Genomic DNA, 23,274 nt, shown 5'->3' with positions numbered 1-23,274 from the left:
ATGTCTTTGGACCAACAGCTTCATAAAAAATCCTAGAAGAATAAAACCCACAGCATTTAAACAAAATGTAGCATTGTTTTCAGAAATTTATTTGTAGAATATTTGTTTTTGATCTTTTTGTTACGCCCCTTGATTTATCTTCAGGTGAAGCTTCTTATTATTGACATCATTCTTTTAATTCTCTACCATTTATTTGAACTGGCCAATGTCGTGGCAAGCTATCGTCAATTGGGATTTTTGCCGGATCTCTAATGCGGTCTGTATATTAACATTTTAAAATGGATTAGTTTGCTCCTCACCCTCTTAGCCAGCGACTCATGCATACATATCTATTTATTAAATTGGAGATTTCGATTTTTATTTTAATGAAATTACTTTGTTAGGTAATGCAGAAAAATGTTGCTATCTAAGTACGAGATGTTAAGTTATAATCGACATGGACATTTTTATATTCTGGGATATTCCTTGAAAGTCATATTCTTGCCTTTTGTTTAATGTATGTATATATGTATTTTTGTATATGTATATCAATTGAATATAAAGGTGAGAGTTAATTTATAAATCGTTTGATTAGCTTATCATTTTCGTTTTATCTGGACTTTTGTGCGCTTATTTAACTGCATTAACTATACAAAAATCAATTCGACTTATAAACCTGCTTCAGACCATTCTAAATGTCAATATCAAAACTCTCCACAGTTGTAGTTTATGGATCTTTACACTTATCTGTATTTTTTTCCGATAATGTACATTACTACAGCATAGTGGCCATCAATGTGAAAACTTATATAGGGAAAGGAAACAAAGGACAGCAAAAACAACAAAAACTTAACAAACTTTAGTGTCCAATAGCATTTTATACATTCATATTCTTAGGAAAAGTTAGTTCATTTATTCAAATTAGCTCATTTAATGTCGATCTTTTTTACTCCGGCTATACAGTTCATTCTGAATTATTTTTGCTTAAATCAAGCCACTGTCCAAAATGAATGCAAACAACTATCAAAAAGATTTGCCGTGCGTGCGTATTTATCAGTTATAATATTACATATTCAATATCTTTGCTAAATATTTCTGAAGTACCTAGCTTATTTATTTGTCCACTTCTTATTGTCGTACATCTTAGTTGTGGGTCTTTCTGCTTCAGTTACCATTATAAACATATCGCTTATTGTAAACATATACGAATATATATATATCATGCTTATATAAAAACACCAATTATGCAAATATAGTTAAAAAAGTTACAAGAAAACCATCTGATAACAAAAACTGTATCCCGTCCAAAGGGGGATTCTTGTATTCCATTCTAAACGTGGCGTTTGATTTACATACATTTCATCTAATATCGTTACAAGAAGCACCACAGTAGTCAGTAGCATTAAATAACATAGTTCTCTTATTTGTCATTAGTTTCTTAGTACATTCGAATTGTGTAAAAGTATTGTATTGTCTGCGAAACTTTTTCAAAATTCACAATTGTGTAGATTTTATTGTCATACAAATTGCATCGATTTCTGCTCTTCCTATATCCATATAATTCTTATTGTACAATGTCATTGAGCTTCAGTTGCGGCCCAAATAATTAATTTGTTCGATATTTTATGTGTGTCGTTCACACACACTCAATTTCATTTATTTATTGTCGCAGTGTCGCGTTATTATTGTCGGCTTACGCTTTTATAGAACCGCATATTAAACATGATTCTGGTATCTACATGCCTTTGTAGGTTTCGTAGTAGTTGCTAGAAAAATTACAATTTTACTGTACTAGAGATGTAGATGTATAAGTAAATTTAATAAGTATACATGTAAAAAAGTAGAATTCCATACTCGTAAATGTACAAAAAGTTCTCGCTTCCTAGCCACAAAAATCTACAGCCAACAACCGATCAAGTTCCGGCCGTGGCTCAACACCCATTCGACGCCCACTGTAGCAGTACAGTGGGCCCTCACGCATGCACACACAATTTCAACAGTTTTACATCTTACGAATTATTGTCAAGATATGTTTTTCAGATGATATTAGCCTGGTTGTGAAAGTCGCCAAGTGGCCAAAAATTCTCGACAGATGAGTTTCCCCGAATGCGTTTAGTGTGAAAAAATATAAATTCGTATCGAGAAGTTGGAAGTTGGATATGCTTGAAATTTTGGGCGGGATATGGTAATGTTGATGGATATGCAAAAATCTGGATTCAGATCTCAGGACCTCATCTTTCGAAAATTCCGTCTAGACATCTATAATTTAATCCACACACTGGCACTATCAGGCAAGTACGTGACCAAAAAACGGAAGGCTTGTCGCAACCAGGCTAAATACTGTGAAAATTCCGTAAATAATAAACTGGTGACTGCTGACTTTGGATCCCCCGGAGGCACCCATGTCCACAACGTTTATTTTCCAGCCGAGATTGTTATGTGTAAAGCACTGAAAAATAAGTTGAATATGGATTATATTTACGTTTCGTTTACAATATCGCTCTCACCTGATAGTAAAGCTGATCGGGAGCATTTGTGGGCACCGTCCAGTTGAGATAACCTGGTTCTCCATCCTCGCACTTAAACACCAAGGTTTTCATGTACTCCTCGAAAGTATCAATTTCTTCGGATCGATCAATGGTCTGGTGCTCCCATTCGCAATAACGACCACCTGATATAAGTGGGAAACATATATTGTAGTTTGGAATGGCACAGTCTAGATGAGGACTCACCTCCTGTTGGAATAGCATTGCCGTCCTCATCGTATTCCACACCAGCATAGGCCTTTTGTTTTCGCGCTTCCAGACCCATTTTCTGACCCAGTCCACCTTCGGGTGAATCCGTGATGTAGAACGGATGGTATCTGTTTTTAAAGAGATGTTTTTTAGTTTATGTGCTTATGAAGTGGGGTTTGCTAACGTACCTAGCTGGTTGACTAGGATCATTGCCGCCCTCGATGATAAACTCGTAGGTCAGGCCACGTTCCACAGTGATTTCAGGGATCAGCAGATCATTCACATACCAGGCAATGCCCCACGAGGGCACCCCCGTAATGGAGGTATATCCGCGTTTGCCGCCCGTGGGTCCAATGCTGGCACGGAACTTCCTGACACCTTCGATCTTGCGCGTGGGCCATGGCCTGGGTCCACTCTCGTCCTTAACGTCGTAAAGTGAACTCTGGCAGGCATGATCGTTCTGAAAGATTAAGGTTATTTTTATAAATTTCTTAAATTTTTCGATGGGTGAACATACCCTCGCCGAGAAGTTGATGCGAATGTCGTCCTGGTTGTGATCACTGGCGGTGTGCGAGTGGGCATTGGCCTCCTTTCGGGCATTAAGTGGTCCGATTGCTGCAATGACCGACACCTCGCGATCAGTGGGTATCGGGGCATCGTAGATGGCATCATTGGGCTGCAGGAGGCGCTTATACCGAATACTAGTGACCCCATTCTTCCTATCACCGCTCACTGCAGGAGAAGAAGGGGTTTTAACAGAATTTTGTTATGAGTACTTCATTTTACACTTACACACAATCACATCATTGCGTCCTCCAATTCTTTCGTCGGGACACGCACCGCGCTGGCCATCGCACTGGGACAAGTCCGAGATAAAGTAATCTTCTGCACGGAACACACGGGTCGTGGTGTCATAGAAGGCCACCACCACGTCGGACTGGGACATCTGGGCTCGACCATTCGCTCCGGATAGTCCGAAGGCCATGTACTGATCCTCGGTGATGCGTCCGAAGAGTTCGACCTGCAGGTACTCGCCCTGGAGCTCCCACTTTATCTGAAGCTTATTCGGCAGGATCTCGCGACAGTTGCTGTACACCGGACGCGGAGTCGTCGTGGTCTGAAAATGCGAAATGGAGGCAGAGTAAGTGCGATTGGTCGGCTTGGGAAAGGGGGACATGCATGAGGCTAAGTCTAGTACTCACGGGTGAATACCACCATGAAGGCTAATGCGGCGCGCATAAGTCAAAGAGATATACATTATGAGTTGTGTGCAAATGGGCAAATGCTAGCATATGTATCGGGGCAATGTTCCGGCACTAACTATGTCCGATTTGGACTATCACACTTACCGTTATCTTGGTTTGTCCCAAGGCCGGTGGAACATCCAGATCCCGAGGTATATAGACATGTCCGAAGTTGTGCCTGTACTCCACGCACCACACAGCCAGCCAATCGATGTCGTAAACGGTCAGACTTCCCGGTAATTGGATCTCAATGTCCTCGCCCTGATAGCCGCGCAAGGGTTCCAGCGAACCACTCTCATTGGGAACCTAAAGTATATGGTTAAATATACTCGAAAGCATCTTCTTCGACTCACTGACCTTTATGCCCATGATGTTTGGTTCGCTGCCATTGCCCACCCAAAAGTAGGCATCAGGTCCAGCTCCGTCGTAGTGCAGGTTGGGTCTGAAAAAGAAGAGAGCACATTTAGTTAAAGTGTTTAAAGTGCAAAACCTCTGACAAATCTCACATGTAGAAAGTCTTGGCATCCAGCACACTGATGTTGCTAGAACGTAGGCCGTGGGCCAATCGCTTAAATTCGGGCAATACCCGTGGCTTGGGCACATCCAGATTGGGTGGTATGAACACCTCTCCAAAGTCAACCTGAAAAGAGGGTTAAGGTCATTAGACTTCACTTCTTGGGCATATCATTAAAGGTTAACGTGCACATCATGATTGTTGAGTTTTCTTTCTGATAGTTAAGGCGTGGCTGCATGGTTGTTATTTTTTTACGTACATATATATATATGCATACTTTACATAGCACCGCAGTTGATATGAAGCAAATAATTTTACATCATTAGAAACAGCATTGTCTCGAAAGTTTCAAAAATGTACTTTTAAAGTTTCAGAGACGTTATTAAATTTATTGCTTAAATTCTTTAATGCTTGAATCGCACATGTTTCCTGTTTTGATAATTAAGACTAAACTAGTCCTTAAAATACAGTCTAAAATTCTACACGTGATTTTTACGCGACACCGCGTCTACATTCGACGCGGTTCTAAGTAAGCAAACAAGCGCGTTGTTGTTGTATACCCAAAACATTTGTACATAATGTGTGTTTATGTATGCCTCCGTGTGGGGCTGTCCCCCAACCGCCCAAAAACCCCCACACACTTTGTAAAAAATCGGGCATGCGCGCTCAAAACTCCACAAACAACGCTCGCACACAGATACACACGGACGCACACAGAGGCAAACTAACCCCAATCTGGGTGCAACTGTGTGCGTGTGCGGCAGTCAGCCCCCAAGAAGTTTTTTGGCTGTCAGTCAATGGAAGGCAGCGTACACCCACACACATACAAAGGCAAACACACACAGTCGCGGAGGAGCACCCTGTATGCCACACAGATACACACGAATACCCCCATACATCTGTGTGAGGTGGGGGGCCTGGGCATCTGGCTGTGTGTGTGTTTATATGCAACCACTTGAGTTAATCAAAAATGTCTGCTGTAATTTATTTTACTACGGCCGCCATCTTTTATTCGACCGTGCAGCGAACTCCACGGCAGCCCCCACTATTTAGCTACCCCCTCCCCACTCCCTTGGAAAAAACCCGATTCCAATTTTGGCGAATTTATCTGGAAATGCACTTGTTCGCCGCCTCCTCGTAGGAAACTTAAACAAAAGTAATTTTCCCAGGACCAAGGCAAACATAATTGCCAGTGGACGAAGGACATTGGACAGTGCAATTTGCATATTCAGCACTGTAATTAAAATCTAAAACTCTAATGAAAACAAAGTTCCAGGCGGCTGACCCACATTATAGGCAGCACAAAAGGATTAGTTTCCTTGGCAAATCCTTCATTTACTCTTAAACAAACGCGAGCGGAGAAACCAAATAACTGCCCAGCTTCCCATTTAATTTTTTTGAAAAGCTATTAAGACCATAATCGATAGCCGGGCAAAGCACAATGCTAAAATCTTAGTGCAACTGCAGTTAAATTACAAAAATGTAATTACAAAAAAGTCTTTTGCCCGGCTAAGTACACACACACAAATCTGAGAGGATGGCGCGTGCCATCCGCAAAGAAAAGCGAACAAAAAAAAAAAATTTAAAAATAAAGATACGATGGATGGGAAGAAAGAGCGAGGACTCACCGTGAAGCGTCTGCACCACACTGACAGCCATCGAATGTCCTTAATCCTTTTGCCCATGGGTAAGCGCAGTATGATGTCCGTTCGGTTGTGCGCCTGCAGAATGGGTGGATCCCTGTGGGTGGTTCCGAAAGCGAGACGGATGCCGGGAACGAGAGAGATGCAGAGATACAGAGTTAAATGGGGTCCAGGGTATACTAAAGTAAACTATAAGTACAAGGCAAGCCGACTGCGTGTGTGTGTGTGTTGCTGCCCACCCATATTTACAGCTTATTAGAGAAAGCAAACACAAAACCATAGCTATATTCCATTGCCAATTAAATGTACAGAAGTATTAGGAGTTTAAGAAACCTTTCGGTTAAATTAAAAGGCTAAAAGGGGGGAAAAGGGCCAACAGAATGTCATCAGATTTGCAACCAGCCAGGAAAATGCTATAGATCGGACTTTGGTCCCGATTGTGAGATATAGTATTTGTATGCATGTTACACTGCGACTTGATGTCATTAAAATTAAAGAAAAAACCAGGCGAGCGACGACAAAACCAAAAACATTTCTCATTTTCGCATATTCGCATTATTTATGAGGCGAGCGCTGATGAAGATTTATGGCTAATGCAGCGAACCGAGGCATTACACACGTCTCATGCCCCACAATTTGCCCTCCTCCCGTTGCGATTTCCATTTTTCCAATGCATGAATTGTTATTGTACTACAATAATACTACTAGGTTTTACAACTTTTTGCCAGCGGCTTTAAGCTTTAGCCAATTAGCGCCTTTTTTGGGCTTCGCTTTCAGCATTCAATAGTGCCAGTGCATTGTGTTAATGCAATTTAAATCTTCATTCATCTTCTTTATACATAGTTATTTATTATTTAAGTTAATAGAACTGATAAAGCCCGCGAATCCAAGCTCTGCTGGTATATATGTAGAAGATTTGTACTTAAGCCACTTAGTTTGGAAACCTATAAGATACCTTGGCATTGGAATGAAAATAATCCCTTCGTTGGCTTAGCCAAGTGCAGCGATGGCTTTTGTAATCATGTGGATTTTGCAATGATTACATATCCATTACTGCACTTACTGCATCTCATTTCACTTGCGGGACGGAGCAGCAGCCCCGGGGTATATTAATAATCAACTTGAAGTCTAAGTATGCCAATCCCAAGGGGGCTGAACAGTCAGCGACTGTTTGCCCAGATGAATCTGTATCTGATGTCGCGGATGGCAGAGCCGCATCCTTGGCGGGGATGTGGACGAGCTGCTTGAGGGCGGCGCAGGATCGATTTATCGCAACTGGGCCAAGTGGCGAGTCAATCAGTCAGTTGGGCGGTTAGTCAGTCGCTGAAGTGGAAAGGTGGACGTCTAATGAATGTCGACGGAGGCCACGCAATCCGCATTAGACACGGCTAAGCACTTAGCCAACACCCTTGAACTGACACAATGACAGAGGTCCAAGATCCTTGTTCCCATTTCGAGGTCGTGTCCAGATTTGGTCCACCAGCAACAGTTGCACCACCGCTCTAATGAGCCAAAACAAATTGAATGGCTCTGTGTCAACAGTGCATCAAATGTATCTGCTGGGTACACAAGCGCTATATGTCCCGCTCCTGATGGCAGCAACCCCAAGCGATTGGTCCTTTGTCTCCAGTAGTTCGGTCCTTCAGTCCTCCAGCTTCAGTTGCTCGAATTCTGTTTGCTTTCGATTCCTAGTTCCATTACAGTTTCCGCCTGGCAAATATGTTTGTTGCTTTATTTGATTTGCTTGTCCTCCCACTTGGCAAGGACCTCTCCGTTCGACATTTATTGATGCACTCAGGCTGGGTTTTGGGTTCGGATTACTTTGGGGCTGGTTGGCTCGCTCCAAGCATCGATTTTATTTTATTGCTCTCGTTCAGCTGGTTGAACAGCCACATATATGATATTTACATAAGTCCCTGTGCACTTTCACCCAATTAGTTTAGACACAGTTGTAGGTTCGTGCAAAGAGCACGCACAGGCGTCTTTTCATGTGTGCTGGCCCACTGACTAAGACTAAACTGGCCAACTTGTTGCGCCTGCTGACTGGCACTTTGCATTCCCGCTCGATAAACAAAACGCACAACAATCGAGGCCATTTCGCAGACAATAAAACGCGCCAACTCAGCAGACAGCCCAACCATCCAACCATCCAATCATCCATCCAGCATTCAACCCCATTAACCCGCCAACTCATCAACCCCCCGCCCACCCCAATCTGAGCACAAAGCCCACTGGGAAACCACCACCGAAAATATTCTAAAATTATTATGAATATTTCATGTTTCCGTGACGAAGCGCCGCAGCCAAGCCAACGCCCCCGCATTTTTGTCACTGACACACCGCAGACGGATGGGTCCTCCGGACTACTCAATTAAATTTGTATTAAAGTGCCGTGGTCGGGGGCATTAATCACGGCAACAACAATAATAATTAGTACAGCTTTGGTGTTTTAGGAGCGAAGAACGGCTTGAGGAATAAGCACAAGGATTGGGGTTCCTTAAGGAGCTGCTAAATATCTAAGTTAACAAAAAATGCTGGGAGAATAGTTATAAACTATTCTTCTTTCCACATCTATATTAAATTTTTTTATTATTTTATTTTGAATAATTTAAATTTTGAATGAAATTAAATGGAAGTACTGTGAAAAGATGCAAACCCCGCAAGGTGTGAGGATGAAAAGCATTGCCTACTTCTGAGCGCACTGGGGGTGAAGTGACAGCAACAGGCGCAACTACTTGAGTTCAGAAAACACGTATAGCCGGGGGAATGGGATGCGATGGGATGGGGGTGTTAGGTTGGATGCCGAATGAATCCGCCAACTTTCTGGTGCTTAATGGAGTTAAAGGCAGTTGGCACATCAGCCAGGGGCGAAATCAGTCGACAGCCAAAACAGTTGTTCGTGTTGCGGCTGCGCTGTCAACGTTGATTAACACAATGAAGGATAATCCGGGTAGTGGGTGGTGGAGCTAAAGAATGGGTTGCCCGCTCGACAATAAAGGACAAAACTAAAACTTCATTTTGCTACTTTGCATGCAGCAAATTTGAATGAAATCTGCATAAATCAGCGCTAAGCGAGAAGGCAAGCGCCAAGGTGGCGGAGGAAGCAGCGGGGTTTTTGTACTGCAGATGCAAATGAGCAACAGCCAGGGGTTGGGGGTTGCTGTGGGCGGTGGGTGGTGGGAAGCGGCGGTGGGCGAAGGCAACAGCATCATCCTCATTGTCATGGCAACGGGCGATAATCAGCGCGGCGTCGTTTTTATGCTTCTCAAAAAATTCTAATTTAATTACTTATGCTCGATGCATCCATTGTGACACATGCCCCATCCAAGCCACCCACTCCATCACGCCACCCACTCCAGCGGGGAGGTAAAACGAGCGTGAACATAAAAAGAAGTGAGCAGCATGAAGAGCAAGAGGGCACTCAGAAAAATAAAGGTACACTTTACAAGTTTATTTCTTAGAAGCTTAAAAAACTTGTTTGATTAAAATAACAGAAGCTATAAGATAGACAATTAAATTCTTTTTAGATTATTGTTTATAGTTTTTGGTTTAAGGATTCGTTGCCGAAGGAATTGAAATCAAATCTAATCTTAATTTCAAGGATATATCCCTTGTACTTTTTCCGTGTGCTGGAAAATCTCGCGATGCAGCAGGATTGGCAGTCCTTCAAGGAAGCCTGCCAAAAGCAGTTATGATAATTAACGCTGATTGGCCTGCCCGAAAAGCTTAGCAGGAAGTCAGTTTTATGGCTGTCACTTGCCGTTCGTCAATCGGAAGGATGAGGATCGAGCTGCGTTTGTGGTGCTACGGTTTCCAACAGCAGAACCTGTCCCAATGCCAATCAGTTGCATTTATCAATTATCGCTCGGCGACGTCATGGCACACACACACATACGCACATAAATACATACATGAAAATCATTAGACATAATAAACGCGCGCAATTTGTTGGCTCAAATGCATGCGATTGCGATAGCAGCGGTGCGCCGCATAATACAGCAATCATCATCGTGCTAACACCAGTCCGCCCCACACCACTTGCCAACCCACCGTCGACCTTCAGCCACCCACCATTCAGCGCCACCCCATCCGTCCATACCAACACGCATTTCAGAAGGTGCATGGGCAAACGGGTGGTATGGGTAATGTGTCTGAAAGCGTAAAAGCGTGCAATCGCTACGGCGTACCGGGCTTCCACCTCCACATCCCCTCTCCTGGCACAATGTAGCTCTTTGTCAGAAGGACAGGAAGGACGAAGGACTAAGGACTAAGGATGGGAGATGGGGAAATGGAAATGGAGGCGATGGCATCGTTGTACATTGAACTAATAAAGCCCGGCACGTGGCATCAACAATGAAACGCATTAAAGTCGATTACAATATGAATGCCCGTGGTTTGGGGCCGTGGATTCGCCTTGGTTGTTTCTTCTGCATCGGTTTCAAACCAACCAACCAACACACACATCATCAAACGATTTCTCAAGCGCGAAACCGCGCCGAGCATTTCACATTTTCGCATGGGGAAATCCAGTGCGTAAACATCCTCAGGTTTTTCTTTGCCGCTTTCGTTTTGGGAGCGTGATTTGGGATTCGAAATGGAGACTGCGCACTGGGAATACGAGGGGAGATAGGAATCCGCTTTCGGGAATCGCTTATGCTTATGCCTCGCACGATGCGCTCTGTTATTCTTGGGCTTGCGGAAATATTTTGCCAAAGATTGGATATGCAAAAATGGGCTAACCATAAGGATATGGTACGTGTTTTGGATGCGCTTTGAAAAAAAAATATTTGTGGCATTCATTCAGCCCAGTTGCCCAGTTAAACCATGAATATGAAATACAGCATTCACCAGAAGTAATGTCAATGCCAAGGGGAAAGCCACTTTACCTTTGCCTTGGAATACAGCTGGTGCAAAGTGGTTAGGAATAGACATATGCATGGGGATCTGGGAATTATGATGGGGCGGCGGGATTAGTTTGGGCCTGCATTGTTTGTGATAATGAAATATGCAATGCCCGATTCCTAAGCGGACAAATGACGTCAAATTGTGTGTGCGTGTCTTGGCTGCAACGCGGGATTAGGCCGAAAAGTAGCGGCAAAAGTGGGTGGTGCAGATTTTCAGTGGGCGGGGACCTGGCTAATACCCGCTTAGTGCGTTCAAGTGGCGGCGCAAGGAGACTGGCAAGGTAAATAGTTGAGTTGAGCGGCTTAACCTTGTGGCGACTCAAAGTAAATAGTAGCGCACCACAGGCTGAAACTTCGCTATATCTTTTCAACGCCCCACTTTCTCGGCTGCGGCTTTCTTTGTTCGCTGTTTACTGTTGTTGTGACTGTTTTTTTTGGAGGGGTTTGGGGGAAGGTTTTGGGGGGAACGCCTCCTGCCCCACACTCACATGTGACCGCAAATCTAACGTGAAGAAATAAATGAGTTTTTCACATTAGGAGGCAACGAAGCGACACCACCAACGGCAACTTGCTGGGCCACAAAGGCGCCGGATGGCAAAAGGAATACGACAACGAGCACAAATGGCAGTCGAGATGAAAAATGTTTTTTAATTTTTGAAAGTGGTTTCATTGTCAGCCGTGCGTAACGTAAAGTCTGCAAGGATACGTCGGCAGGGCATACATTTGCCCAAACATTCGCTCACGTTCTGAGGAAATGGCCTGCTGCGCTCGAGTAGCCAGCACACCTCCATCACCATCCCCATCTCCATTTCCATCTTGGACAAGGTCCAGTCCGACCATCAATGGCTAGCCCCAAAAATGTGAGTGCCAGTGTGTGGAAACTATTGTATGGAGTGCATTATTGACACTGCGCTATACTCACATGCCCGTGTACTCCTCCGGATAGGGAATGATGTAGCCATCGGGACTGGGCCGCGGCGTCCTGCCCACCCAGAAGAAGGCGTCCGGTCCGGTGCCGTCGTAGGCAAAGGATTTGACGAACAGCGTCGACTCGTCCACCGCGTAGATTTGACCCTGCGGAGAAAGAGTATGAAATCAAATGTTCATAAGAAGAAACTTTTGAATTTGAACTACATATAGTTTAAAGATATAGTAAAATACTTTCTAAAGCAAATTACTAGAATTCACCAAATTTACCAAACAGGCTTTCGTGCAGTTTACTTTGTTAAATCAATTTACTTTTGTTAAACCAAAATAACTGAAGATGCTTAAAACGCATAGTAAAAAAACATAATAGCATTACTTATTACGCAAAATTTCGCAAAGCTTATGTTGCCCAAGCAGGCAGTATTTATATGAAATATAAAACTCACCTTGATGCCATGGGCAAAGTTGGTAAAGTCTCCGATATAGCGACCGTAGTAGGGTTCCGGTGGAGCTCGTCCGGCGGCTGTGGATGAAAGGAACGGGTTGAGAGATCGTTAGTTGCAGCAGATTTAATTGAAACCGAGCGTCCAAAAAATAAGTTTTCCACCTCATTCACAAACACAGAGGCGACACGGACGAACAAGACTTCAATGCGTTGCATTTGCAGGTGCTTTGGCTGCAATCTCTGCTAGGGATTCATAATCCGGAGGCTCAAGAAAATCGCTGGACACGGACAAAGAGCGAAGCCCGCTTTGCAAATTAATCCTCAGACGAAAGAACTTTGCCATACAAAAAGTTGCTGCCGTGACGATGTGCCTCCAACCATCCAATGGGTTCCGCCAGTGGATGATGGCTACGAACGATGAAGATGACTATGATGAACTGGCTCTGTTTGCCAAAACTCTTGACAAGTCCCCGGGGGAGTTGTTGGCATGGCTTTCCCTTTGGGATTGCGCCATGAAATTGATTGAAAACCATGAAATATATTGAAATTCAATGCTAAGCTCGACTTGGCTGCCAGCGAACTTGCCACTAAACAATGCAAATGTATGCCAAATGTTTTAAAAGAACAGAAACAGGCAGACAGCCTCCAATTGATAGGTGTCAGAGCAGAGGTGGGTAGCCAAGGGGGATGCAATTTCAGTTTGATATTAAATCGCAATGCCGTAAGCTGCTCCAGCCCACAATCGTTGCCAGGGAATTCCCCAGAATGTCTCAATTGAAGATGGTAGATGGTAAATGGTGGCTGGTAGCCACGACGACAGAAACAACAAAAGCGTAATATGAATTAAATCAACTAATGCGTGCATTAATCTCTGAAGTCCTGGCCCACGGAGCACGTGGCCCCAATGGCATATACATATATATATATGTATGTACGTGCTCGAGGATATTTATACAAAGTGATGACGAGCACGTTGACAACCCCCTACCACCAATAAATAAAGAGAAAAGCCCTAGGAAAAACCCCGATATAGTCACCGCCTGAGGCTGCCCGGCACACGACCACCGATGGTTGTTGTTAATAATGTTTGGTTGCTGCCTGGCTCGGGTTCATGGATTTTCGTGGAAATCAGTGGAGAGAGGGTGGAACAAATAATACTCAATGGCCATGTCTATCTTTCTGGCTGGCTGAGTGGATGTGTCTGGGGCGTTCGTCTCCTGATATTTCGTCACTGGGAGGCGATAAGATTTCCAGCAGCCGATAAAAAAGGAAACGGAGCACGAAGACAGTTGCCAAGCAGATGGCTTTATTTTTGACTTGTTGCCAGGTTCTCCCGGCAAAATTGATTGGCAACGCACAGCAAAATCGGCAGACATTGCGTGGCTGAGTGTCCAGGCCAGTCACTTTGTCAATTGAATTCGCCAAAAGCCGAAAGAGTCGTCCTAGTGTACCGTCCCAAGGACATCGAAGACAATAAACGCTTTTAATCCACTAATGCCCAGCTAGCAGAGGAAAGGATCGCAGACACATAAGCCCTATAAATTAACGGGTTGCCAAGGATACTTAGCAGGACATCCCCTTTGCCTCGGGCTCCTGCCCAAAATCCGAATCTGCATATAACCATCAAATCAGAAAGGGTTGCGCCCGGCCGTCTCGCCCCCTGGTTATATCCCATCTCCAATCCGCTTGACAAGTGCCCTTGGGGGTGGGTTTCCAGTCCGTGTAACCACAGGCAACCAGTGCATTGCATTCTGTATCTGATTTGCGAGGTAGTAATCTCGCTAGCGAATAACTGAGATGGATGGACAAATGATTGACTGACTTTCAGGTTGTGGTAAATATTTACACGAATTCATAAGGGAAATAAGAGAGCATAATCCTATTGCATTTTAAAATTAGAAAATATCTTTTGTGTATCAACTTACGTATCTGCCAGCTTACATGCAATAGAAGATATTATTAAATTGGAATTCGTATGTATTATCAATGTCGGGACGGCGCGAACGCCATTCCCGGCTACCAAAAATTACACGCACGAGTTATTCACATTAGGAATAATCGCAGAGGTCAACTCAGCCGAGGTGCAATGGCCAAGCCTCACTCCGGAGGAACCGCCTTCGTGATCACGGTTAACCTCTACGCCAGGTAAGTATGCTTATCGCCGCTCAACTCTGGGATCTCCATAGGCAAGCAGCCAGAACCAGTTGGGAATTATAGGGACTGTGTGCGAGTGAAAGGAGAAAGTAGGCACTGCTAGGGGTTGGAAAATTCAGATAGCCGCAGGTAGGAATTTTTCCAACACAGACTCGCACACATTTTCCGCAATTAACTGGGTGCGGAAATAATGTTATTAGAACTGCCGTTTGCATCATCATCATATTTATTCCCTTTATTTACTTAGCGACATCAAAGGAACAAACGATAATTAAATTCGCACTAATCTGCCCGTAATTTATTTTATCACATGCCCATCTTCGACTTTGACGTCGTCGTCAACATCATCATCCGCGTCGTTCGGGGATTCGTTCGGTTTGGGTTCATTGGTTTGGGCTGAGATCCTGTAACGCACGCACGCACGACCAGGACACACGAAATTCCAAATCAAATTTTCATTTACTTCCGCAATAGACTCTTCCCGGGCGAAAAAGTTAAGGGGACGTTGGGCGGAAAGCAGGTCGTCCTCCCCATGCGAAGGACTCATTGGTTGGTGGGCCAACCTCATTAAAGCTCGGAAATATTCCTCCCCAGGAATGTTGTGCCCTGGTCTTCTGACGGGGGATGCTGCTGTTGGTACATCTGTATTTGTCTTTCCCACTGCGAGGGTGTGTGTGTGCGCCCCTGTTCGGTGTGTCTGTGTGTGTGTGTGTGGATGGTAAATCGAATAAAATTTAGCTGACTCAATAAAAATCAAAAAGCGTTAATGCTAACGATATGACTTTAACCTGAAACCGAGTAAATTGTTGCTTGTGTCAAAGCCAAGAGAATTGGGATGGGACGACACCCGCCCGACCCTTCGATTTCACGTTTCTCTCGTCCTTCGCTGAGGGAATTTGGGCGGAAAGTCGGCAGGATATGGCAACCGGAAGCAATATTGCAACGTAATCTGACAGCTACAATTTTTTGTGCCGAACTCGGACGGACGACGACGACTGACTCCTTTCTTGGCATCGGAAACTTGGCAGGCAAGCGAGAGCGTTTAATAAATGATGATAAATAAATAAGGAAGCGCAAAAAAGGAGGCTGGACCAGTTACGTTTGGTTTGGCCAAGACGGAGCAAAAAACCCAGGGATGTTGAGGGATATTTCCTAAAGGCCACATCTTCTTCCCTTCCAATGATCGATGATTGGGAAAAGCGCAAACTAGCTGTTAGTGGTAAAGACATTTGTTTAAATTAACTTACGCACTAACTTCTTCATCAATCTAATTATTAACTAAAACTAAGCGTTTTCTTTTCAATATTTATTTTAAATGTCGGGACGGCGCGAACGCCATTCCCGGCTACCAAAAATTACGCGCACGAGTTATTCACATTAGGAATAATCGCAGAGGTCAACTCAGCCGAGGTGCAATGGCCAAGCCTCACTCCGGAGGAACCGCCTTCGTGATCACGGTTAACCTCTACGCCAGGTAAGTATGCTTTTCTCCGCCCAATTCTGGGCTCTCCTTAAGAGATCTGCCAGAACTGTTTGGGAATTTCTAGCGCAGTGTCGGTGATAGTGCACCAGAAATGTATGCAACCACTTCAGAATTCTAGGATATCGGTCCTGACCGGACTTCCTTGCCCGTAATTTGTAATTTAAGGACCTTAAGTCCTGTGCGTCCTGTGGTGCGCTATCTGCGCCCGGGTGACGCCAACACTCCTCGGAGATTTGTGTGCTTCCTGCTGCGTGGGCGCCGCCCACCGTCTTAGAAGTGGGCGTGTCCGCTCAGCTGGAAATCAGCGCAACTCGCATTTATATTTATTTCAATTTTATGACTTCATGTTAGCCGAATCCTAGCCACAAACGAAATGAAACTCAAATATGTACACAAAGTTTCAATGTGGCTGGCTGCCGGGGAAGCAATGTGTAAATCCGGCGCGGAGATTAGAACATTTTGCGCGGCAGCATCGCAGTGGGCGGAGGGGCGTGGCAGCTTTACACCCGCAAGGACATCGTCGCATCTCGCTCTGTCTGCTCGATTCGGCTATGGTGGTGATTTCACATGGGAACCGCACACAGATCCCCCAAAGCTGAAAACTCCACTTCGAGCATTTTGTACCCACTTAATACCTTAGTCCTTCGCCGGCAACAACAGTAACAACAAAAACAACGACAACAACAACAGCTGCAGCAACAGGAGGCAGGATGGGCATCGCTTCTTCAGCGGCACGCTTGAGCTAATTTAATCGCCGCAAATTGCTCGACAATCTGCCCGGCATTAGAACTGCTCCACACACGTGAATTGCGAGCACCCCCGGCGTATACGGGATATGCGATATGGAATGGTATGATGTGGGACACCGGGGATGCGGAATTATGGCGTGGATTTGATATGGCTGCTGGTGTGAAGTAGATTACATTGGCATGGCAGCAGGACCCCAAAAAAAAAAAAAAAAAGCAGTCAGTCTGCGGACTGCAAACAGGCGATAAGCTTGTCAAAAACTGCACTTTTCCAGTTCCGCACAAACGAAATTTAATAAACATAAAATTGGTCAGTAATTGGAAATGTTTTTCGAGGGTTTATTTAATTTTGTATTAACTACAATATCTTCCAGGATCCTATCACATCCTATCAAAGGGCAATTGAAGCCAGTCCTTGATCAAAGCTAAGCCCTACCATACAGGAACGTACTTTATCTAACTGAATTTATCTAGCTGAATTTTAATCCTAATTCCGCACAACCAAGTCATGTTCATGTTTCCCCAAAAGTGCAAAGGGAAAGGAAGTGTAGTGATGTAAGCAGAGCATTGCACAACCAAATCAGTTTGATATTTTCGCTGTTATGGCTGTGGTCTGTCGATGTTTGCGGTCGTGCCATTGCACCACTGCACCACCCACCGTGGACAATTGAAATTCAATGAACCGCACCACCGCTGCTCCAACTGCCAACATCAATGGGCCAACTTCAATGGCCCAGCGGAATGTTACCAAAATGGCTGAACAAAAGCGCAGGCCAACGACGTTTAATTGGCCGCTCCGTTTCCCATATGTGGGTATATAAAGATCCCCCGTTGAAATTGGAGCGAATCACCTATGAATCCGACTATGTGGGTGGATTGCTCAACTTCATTCATAGTCAAATTCGCATGGTATCGAGCAATTCAAAAACATTTGACACTGATAATCATTTGGAACCGGATCTTGTTCATAAACGAGTGCCAAGGCAAAGCTGAATACAACGATGGAGTTTTTAATTGCTTATTCCATCTGCCCAAGTCCCAGTGTTTACTTTACTTTATCATGGTGGAAGCATTCCCCAATGAATACAAATTTAATAGTATCTATTTTTCGCTTCCCAGAGCTTAACATCATTATCAACCGGATGCTTTTTAATCTCATCGGTTTCGAAACAGGGTATCTCATATATTCTAATATTTTAAACAACGGAAATCGATTGTTTAAGTTTTGATTCTCATTTAAACACATTTTTGGAGACCCTCCCAGCTAAAATGAACTCTAGTTAACCAATTCAATTGACAAATATGTGTTTTGTTGATTATTTTTCGGAGATTTGAAAAAAAAAAAAAAAAAACGAGTAATTTTTTCGTTTAATTTCTCCATAAAAAACTATTAACCCAGCTTCCTGTACTAAAACAATCGATCGACTGTATTGCGTACGCATTCAGCAGCTTCTGTTAAAAAACTGGTTTCATTATTACATATTTATGAGTTTTGTCGCATGTATGTATATTTACTGGTAACTGGATTCGCATGCGTAAGACGAGACACGCACTTTTAAGACCGCTCGATTGCAACGATTTCGACACACTTTCGTTTTTTAGCAGGCCTTTTTAATTTACATTGACGGCAAGTCAAGCGTTTCATTGGTTTTTTAACCGGCTGTAGTTCGCATGAATTTCATTTTTATATTCGTTTTTCATTTTTTAAAATTTTCTTTGAGCTGTAAGTCGGTTACGTAAATGCGAGACTGGGGCGACAAGATTGCCGCCGACTCACTTTTGTTTGTGTGTTAGTTTTGGGCCAAGACGGTTTCCACCTGGGAACTGTGCGGGCCAAGTACAAAGCTACTTGGTCTGTCAACCGGTTTCCACATTACACCATCACCATGCCCGAATTTTTTGGCAGTACCACTCGGCCGAGATATGAATGATTTACATAGTTCGTTTGCGGTTCATTGGCCCCTCTAATGCCTTATCGCGGTGTTTTGCATAATGCGAAGAGTAATTTCGGGCCATAAATAAGCATTTCCCTGCTCGCCGACAGTTTGCTCGGAATTTATAAGTAAATGTCGCGGGCAATGCCAAATGAATCGAAAGGAAAGTGGGCTCATTAGTCAGCTAGATATGAACAAAGAGCGCGAATTTAAACTGCTTCGCAGGGCAGTAATGGGCAGTAATTCACAGTGGGTAACTTCAAAACAGCAACCATTCAGCTTTTGGCCAAACTCTCGTTCCCACATTCAAATTGCTAGTACCTCTAGCACCTGAGTAGGTCTGTGTTTTTTTTTTTGCGTGACCAATTCTGGTTCATTGAACCCCACTGACATTACGTCACTGGGCAGTTAAGCGCGGACCATCTAATTATGGCAATTAAGTAGTCATAGCCATAATTTTAAAATATGCAAAACAATGGCTATGCTTTGATTTAGAGTCGCTCATCTGCATAATTTATTCGCACGATGCTAAATTTGGGGGAAAAGACAACAAAACTAGTGTGAAGAGCTCGAAAAGAATGGCAATGAATTTCGTTGTATATAACTTTCTTTAAGGAATGCCGAATTGGTAATTATGATCTTGACTGTGACGAGTTTTGGCCCAAATTCTGAAAGCGCACAATGTGTCATGTTGCAAACAAACTATCTTGAACGGTGATAATTGATATAATTGGAGTCTTTATGCACTGAAAATCGTGGCACATTTATCTTTTGGATATTTTTTCTTTAGCAAGACAGACTTAATTTTCTATGACATGAAAACTAGAAACAAACTGAAGGTAAACCTAAATACAACTGAGGTATTTGCTTAAAAAAGTTAAGTACTTTGTATAATAAATCTTGCAAGACGTTTCGTTCGATTTTAATTACAACCTCGTGATGGGTGCTAATAGCTTGTACAGGCATTTGTTTTTCAGCTATAAGCCAAGTTTTTAATGGCATTACAAGGAAAACTTTACGTATGAAGATGATGCATTAACTTGCTACTTTTCTGGTTGAAAACTCATTAAAAGTACATCATGGCCCGGAGCCTAAGTCATCTGCGATACATTCGGCCTTTTATTGAGTTCGCACTCGCCAAGCCTCAATTGAGATTGAGCAACTCTCGAGGGTTTTTGAGGTTCGGCGAAAAAAAGCGGCACTCGACTTAATTGAGGTTTCGTTAAAGTATTCACTCTTAACCAAGTTGCCTAAGGCCAAATTCGTCATACTTGCGACCTAGCTCTGTCACTTTTTGAGCCATCTGGTGGATGTGCCGACAAGCCACAAGACAGCATTTATCTCAGCATTCTTAATGAATGCCAACAAAAAAAAAAAGCGAAAGTGTTTTGAACGCTGCCTCATCAATAAATTCAATTCGCATGGAAGCTATTCTACCGAAATGTTAAAAATGTTGAAATCCTGTGAATCTTACATATTAAAATGGGGTTGCAAGTTCAAAGAGAGGATTATAGTTGACCTACAGGTCGTATGAGTAATGTTTAATTAAATTGTCACACAGTAAACAGAAAGGAAATTATTGTGAAGCAGGATTACTGAACAATTTCCAATTTTTTTTATTAAATGAATTGAAATGATTTGGAATAAAAATAGACCAGCATTAATTGGCGATCTTCCCAGCTATTATTATGCATCTTCTTTCCGATTCTGCAGAATTAATTGGTGACCTTTCCGTTCCTAATAAGTTGACCCCTCGCTGTCTGATGGCAACCACACAGACACACCTCGAAGGACACCCACGAGACACGCGGATGGAGGATGGGTGCCATTCACTCACCTTGACAGACGTGGCATTGCAGGAGCACTGCAACAGCAGCAACAACAGCGAGCTGCGACCATGTGATGATGATGGGTAATCCGCGGGCAGTCGGCGTGCTCGTCCTGGTCGATGGTTTTATTGTTGCTACTGCTGCTGATGGGGCTTCCGCTTGTCCCTGACGACGCGTTTTCCACGAGGTGGTTTCCCTGACCAACCTGCTCGCTTTCCTCCACATTTTCGGCTGGGCGATTGAAACAAAAGGCGGAATCAAAGCAAAAGTAATTTCGATGGCTTCCAAATTTTTCCACTAGTATCGAACTTTTGGATGCCTCGACGGTTCCCAGAATCCTGCGCTTGCGTGCGTGGGTGAGAATGCCCGGGGTTCTGGTTTTCCGGGCACAGGTGCTTCCAGGCGGGGGGTGGGGCTCAGGTGGGAGTACGCAGTTCCGCGCTTCGACTCTGTTTCAGATTAGGTTTTCTTAATTTTGGTGGGTTTCCTTCAAGCCAGCCGAAGAGCTTGGCGGCAAAGTGTAGTAATCCGTAGTCCTTGGCAAAGTCCTTGTTTCGAGGTCTCAAAGTGCTCTATATACACACATGCCTTCGCTATATATATACATTTATCTGTATGTACTGCAATTCAGTTGGTTATTAATTTTCTGTTTACTTTTTGTATGTTTTAACTTGTAACTTTTAGTTGCATAACATTTGCTTTTTGCATTTGCAAACAATGCAATTTACGAATAACGCACTTATGAATTTCTTTCAGAAATTTTTCTAATTATTGCACAATTTTCACATTAATATTTATTGTAGTCGAGCTTAAACGCAATTTACTTTGAGTAAATCTTGTGTTTGGTTTTATTTTAATTGATTGTGTTAAATAAACGGTACAAAAGAAACGAAAAAGTTTTATTTTGGGCTAGGCCCATTCTCGTTTTAACGGGTTTTCAGTTCGCGCACTATTTTTATTCGTTTCTACATGGATGCCAAACTTCTATGAGTAAAATAATAGTTGATTTCGATATCCGGCTTAGGTGCAGTAGTCGCAGTCGGTTGCAATTTCGGTTTGGTGCATCCTCTTCTTGTTGTGCAGATTTTTTCAGCGCCAAAGTGGAGGAAAGTGATGCGGGAAAAAGCGTTACGCGCGTCAGGGCGAATCAAGCTTCGGACTTAGTGTGACCGCAGCGGGAGCAAAGGAATTCGCTTTTAGTGTGGCTGCACTCGCGTCCCCGAAAGATACCATGCGGTGCTGTAAGAAATACCAAATGAAATCATTATGGGTTGAAAATATACCGCAAAGCAGAGGCTTTTTTTTAAGGGGGATTCAATTAAGTATACTTTTAATTAAATAAAAAAATTTGTCTGACGATATTAAATACATTTTTTAATGAATAACAGGCACTTGAATTTTACAAATCGTAACGTTTTGATTGAAATTTCGGCATTGTGCTGCAATTTCATTTTTAAATTATATATTCAAAACCTGCCGCCCCCAGCGAGGGTTAAATTCAAAATGTTTGTGCTGAGAGCAAAATTATTGAAAAAAAGTAAGACCCTCGTTCATTTGTTCATCTGTTGCCCTCACACTGTCTTTAGTGCAACCGCAAAGGCCACAAAAACATGACAGTACGCACAGGAAAGCAAGCATTGCAAATGACTTCGCAACTGTATGGAAAAACGGACTGTCCGTATGCGGTTTTATTGTGCCAAGTTAAAATATTTGCATTTGCGGTCTAGTCTTTTTGCATTGCCAACCACCAAATAATCCCTTCAGACTCTGTTTGTGGGCACTCTGTGTATATTTTTTTTAAGGCTGCAAGAAGGCACCGAGTTCATTCTTGCAGTCATTTAACTTTAAAGTTTTGGCCATAGTGTATACTGAGATAAGGAATGATAAGTAGACAAGGGTATAGCATTGGAAAAACAGATACTGGAGTGAGGTGAGGGTGAAGCGTAAAGGATTATGTGGGAAGTGGAGGGCGTTGCGCATCCGGCAAAACAGAAAGAGCAAAACTTTTACTACAAGCGCGTAAACACTGCAATTTCTGCACGTGGGGGAGTCTAAGAGCATTAATCCGGTAGCGAATGGAATGGAAACCGGATTCTGCGCATGTGCTCTTCTACGAATGCGTAAATTATGCACATAGAGGAGGATATCACTCAAATTAAAAAGTAAAGTTAGAATAAGCTATAATAACAGCGAAATATGTATGGTATATATCTGATATTCTGCTTCATGCACCACAATGCGCATTATTTAATGATTGTTTTTTATTTTTCTGTTTCGAAAGAATAATTATTTTGATGATAAAGAAAATTCATAATATTACGCGCCAAACTTGAATCCAAGTTCTCCGCCACGGTTTGAGGGCGCAGTAAAATGTATAATATTCCTGCGGTATATTTCTGGAACTTTCACAATCGATATTCGCTGCGTAGACATCGATGCTGCCGCCATCGAGTTATGTACCATCTCTACGCGCAACGGTCACTCTGATTTCATCAAACGGAACGGACGTGTTTCTGCAGACTATTTACATTACAAAATTGTTTGTAACTTATAGTGAGCCGTGTATACATAACGAGGTGAAGCAGACGATGCACTGATGTAAAGGCGCAGTGCCAGAGCAACTTTTTGGCGTGTTCCCCGCGTGGAACTGCATTTTTTTTTGTTTCCTTCCTCAGTTTTGTGTGTGGAGTGCGAGCGAGAGAGCGTGCTAGCGAGCAGGAACAGAACGGTAAGTACT

The 23,274-nt window shown here is 43.3% G+C and overlaps 1 protein-coding gene, 1 long non-coding RNA gene and 2 other non-coding genes across 4 annotated transcripts; all 4 read right to left on the bottom strand.

Annotated features, from left to right (window-relative positions):
* Positions 1-699: 699 nt before the first annotated feature.
* Positions 700-21,704, bottom strand: LOC6607633 (protein Skeletor, isoforms B/C). The gene is made up of 13 exons (XM_002032365.2): positions 20,546-21,704; positions 12,393-12,469; positions 11,942-12,093; positions 6,101-6,212; positions 4,465-4,598; positions 4,316-4,400; positions 4,064-4,264; positions 3,507-3,831; positions 3,232-3,446; positions 2,903-3,174; positions 2,712-2,842; positions 2,487-2,650; positions 700-2,428 (listed from the first exon to the last, which is right to left on the bottom strand). Exons 1-13 carry the CDS (start codon positions 20,760-20,762, stop codon positions 2,267-2,269), a joined length of 2,247 nt encoding a protein of 748 aa, XP_002032401.1. The 5' UTR covers positions 20,763-21,704; the 3' UTR covers positions 700-2,266.
* LOC116801531 lies at positions 13,821-14,530 on the bottom strand. Its single transcript, XR_004362076.1, has 2 exons — positions 14,317-14,530; positions 13,821-14,270 (listed from the first exon to the last, which is right to left on the bottom strand). It is a non-coding gene; the product is annotated as an uncharacterized LOC116801531 (long non-coding RNA).
* Positions 14,380-14,544, bottom strand: LOC6607635. Its single transcript, XR_048352.2, has one exon. It is a non-coding gene; the product is annotated as a U1 spliceosomal RNA (small nuclear RNA).
* LOC6607634 lies at positions 15,863-16,027 on the bottom strand. Its single transcript, XR_048351.2, has one exon. It is a non-coding gene; the product is annotated as a U1 spliceosomal RNA (small nuclear RNA).
* Positions 21,705-23,274: the final 1,570 nt, after the last annotated feature.

The sequence above is a fragment of the Drosophila sechellia genome, chromosome 3R (assembly GCF_004382195.2).
Source record: "Drosophila sechellia strain sech25 chromosome 3R, ASM438219v1, whole genome shotgun sequence".
Classification (NCBI taxonomy): Eukaryota; Metazoa; Arthropoda; class Insecta; order Diptera; family Drosophilidae; genus Drosophila; species Drosophila sechellia.
This window is presented reverse-complemented; position numbering and strand designations above follow the sequence as displayed.

Coding starts and splice junctions, on each gene's coding strand:
- LOC6607633 (XM_002032365.2), bottom strand. CDS start 20,762: ATGTGGAGGAAAGCGAGCAGGTTGGTCAGGGAAACCACCTCGTGGAAA. Junction 12,094..12,392: donor ACTTTGCCCATGGCATCAAG/GTGAGTTTTATA, acceptor CTTTCTCCGCAG/GGTCAAATCTACGCGGTGGA. Junction 3,175..3,231: donor GCATCAACTTCTCGGCGAGG/GTATGTTCACCC, acceptor TTAATCTTTCAG/AACGATCATGCCTGCCAGAG.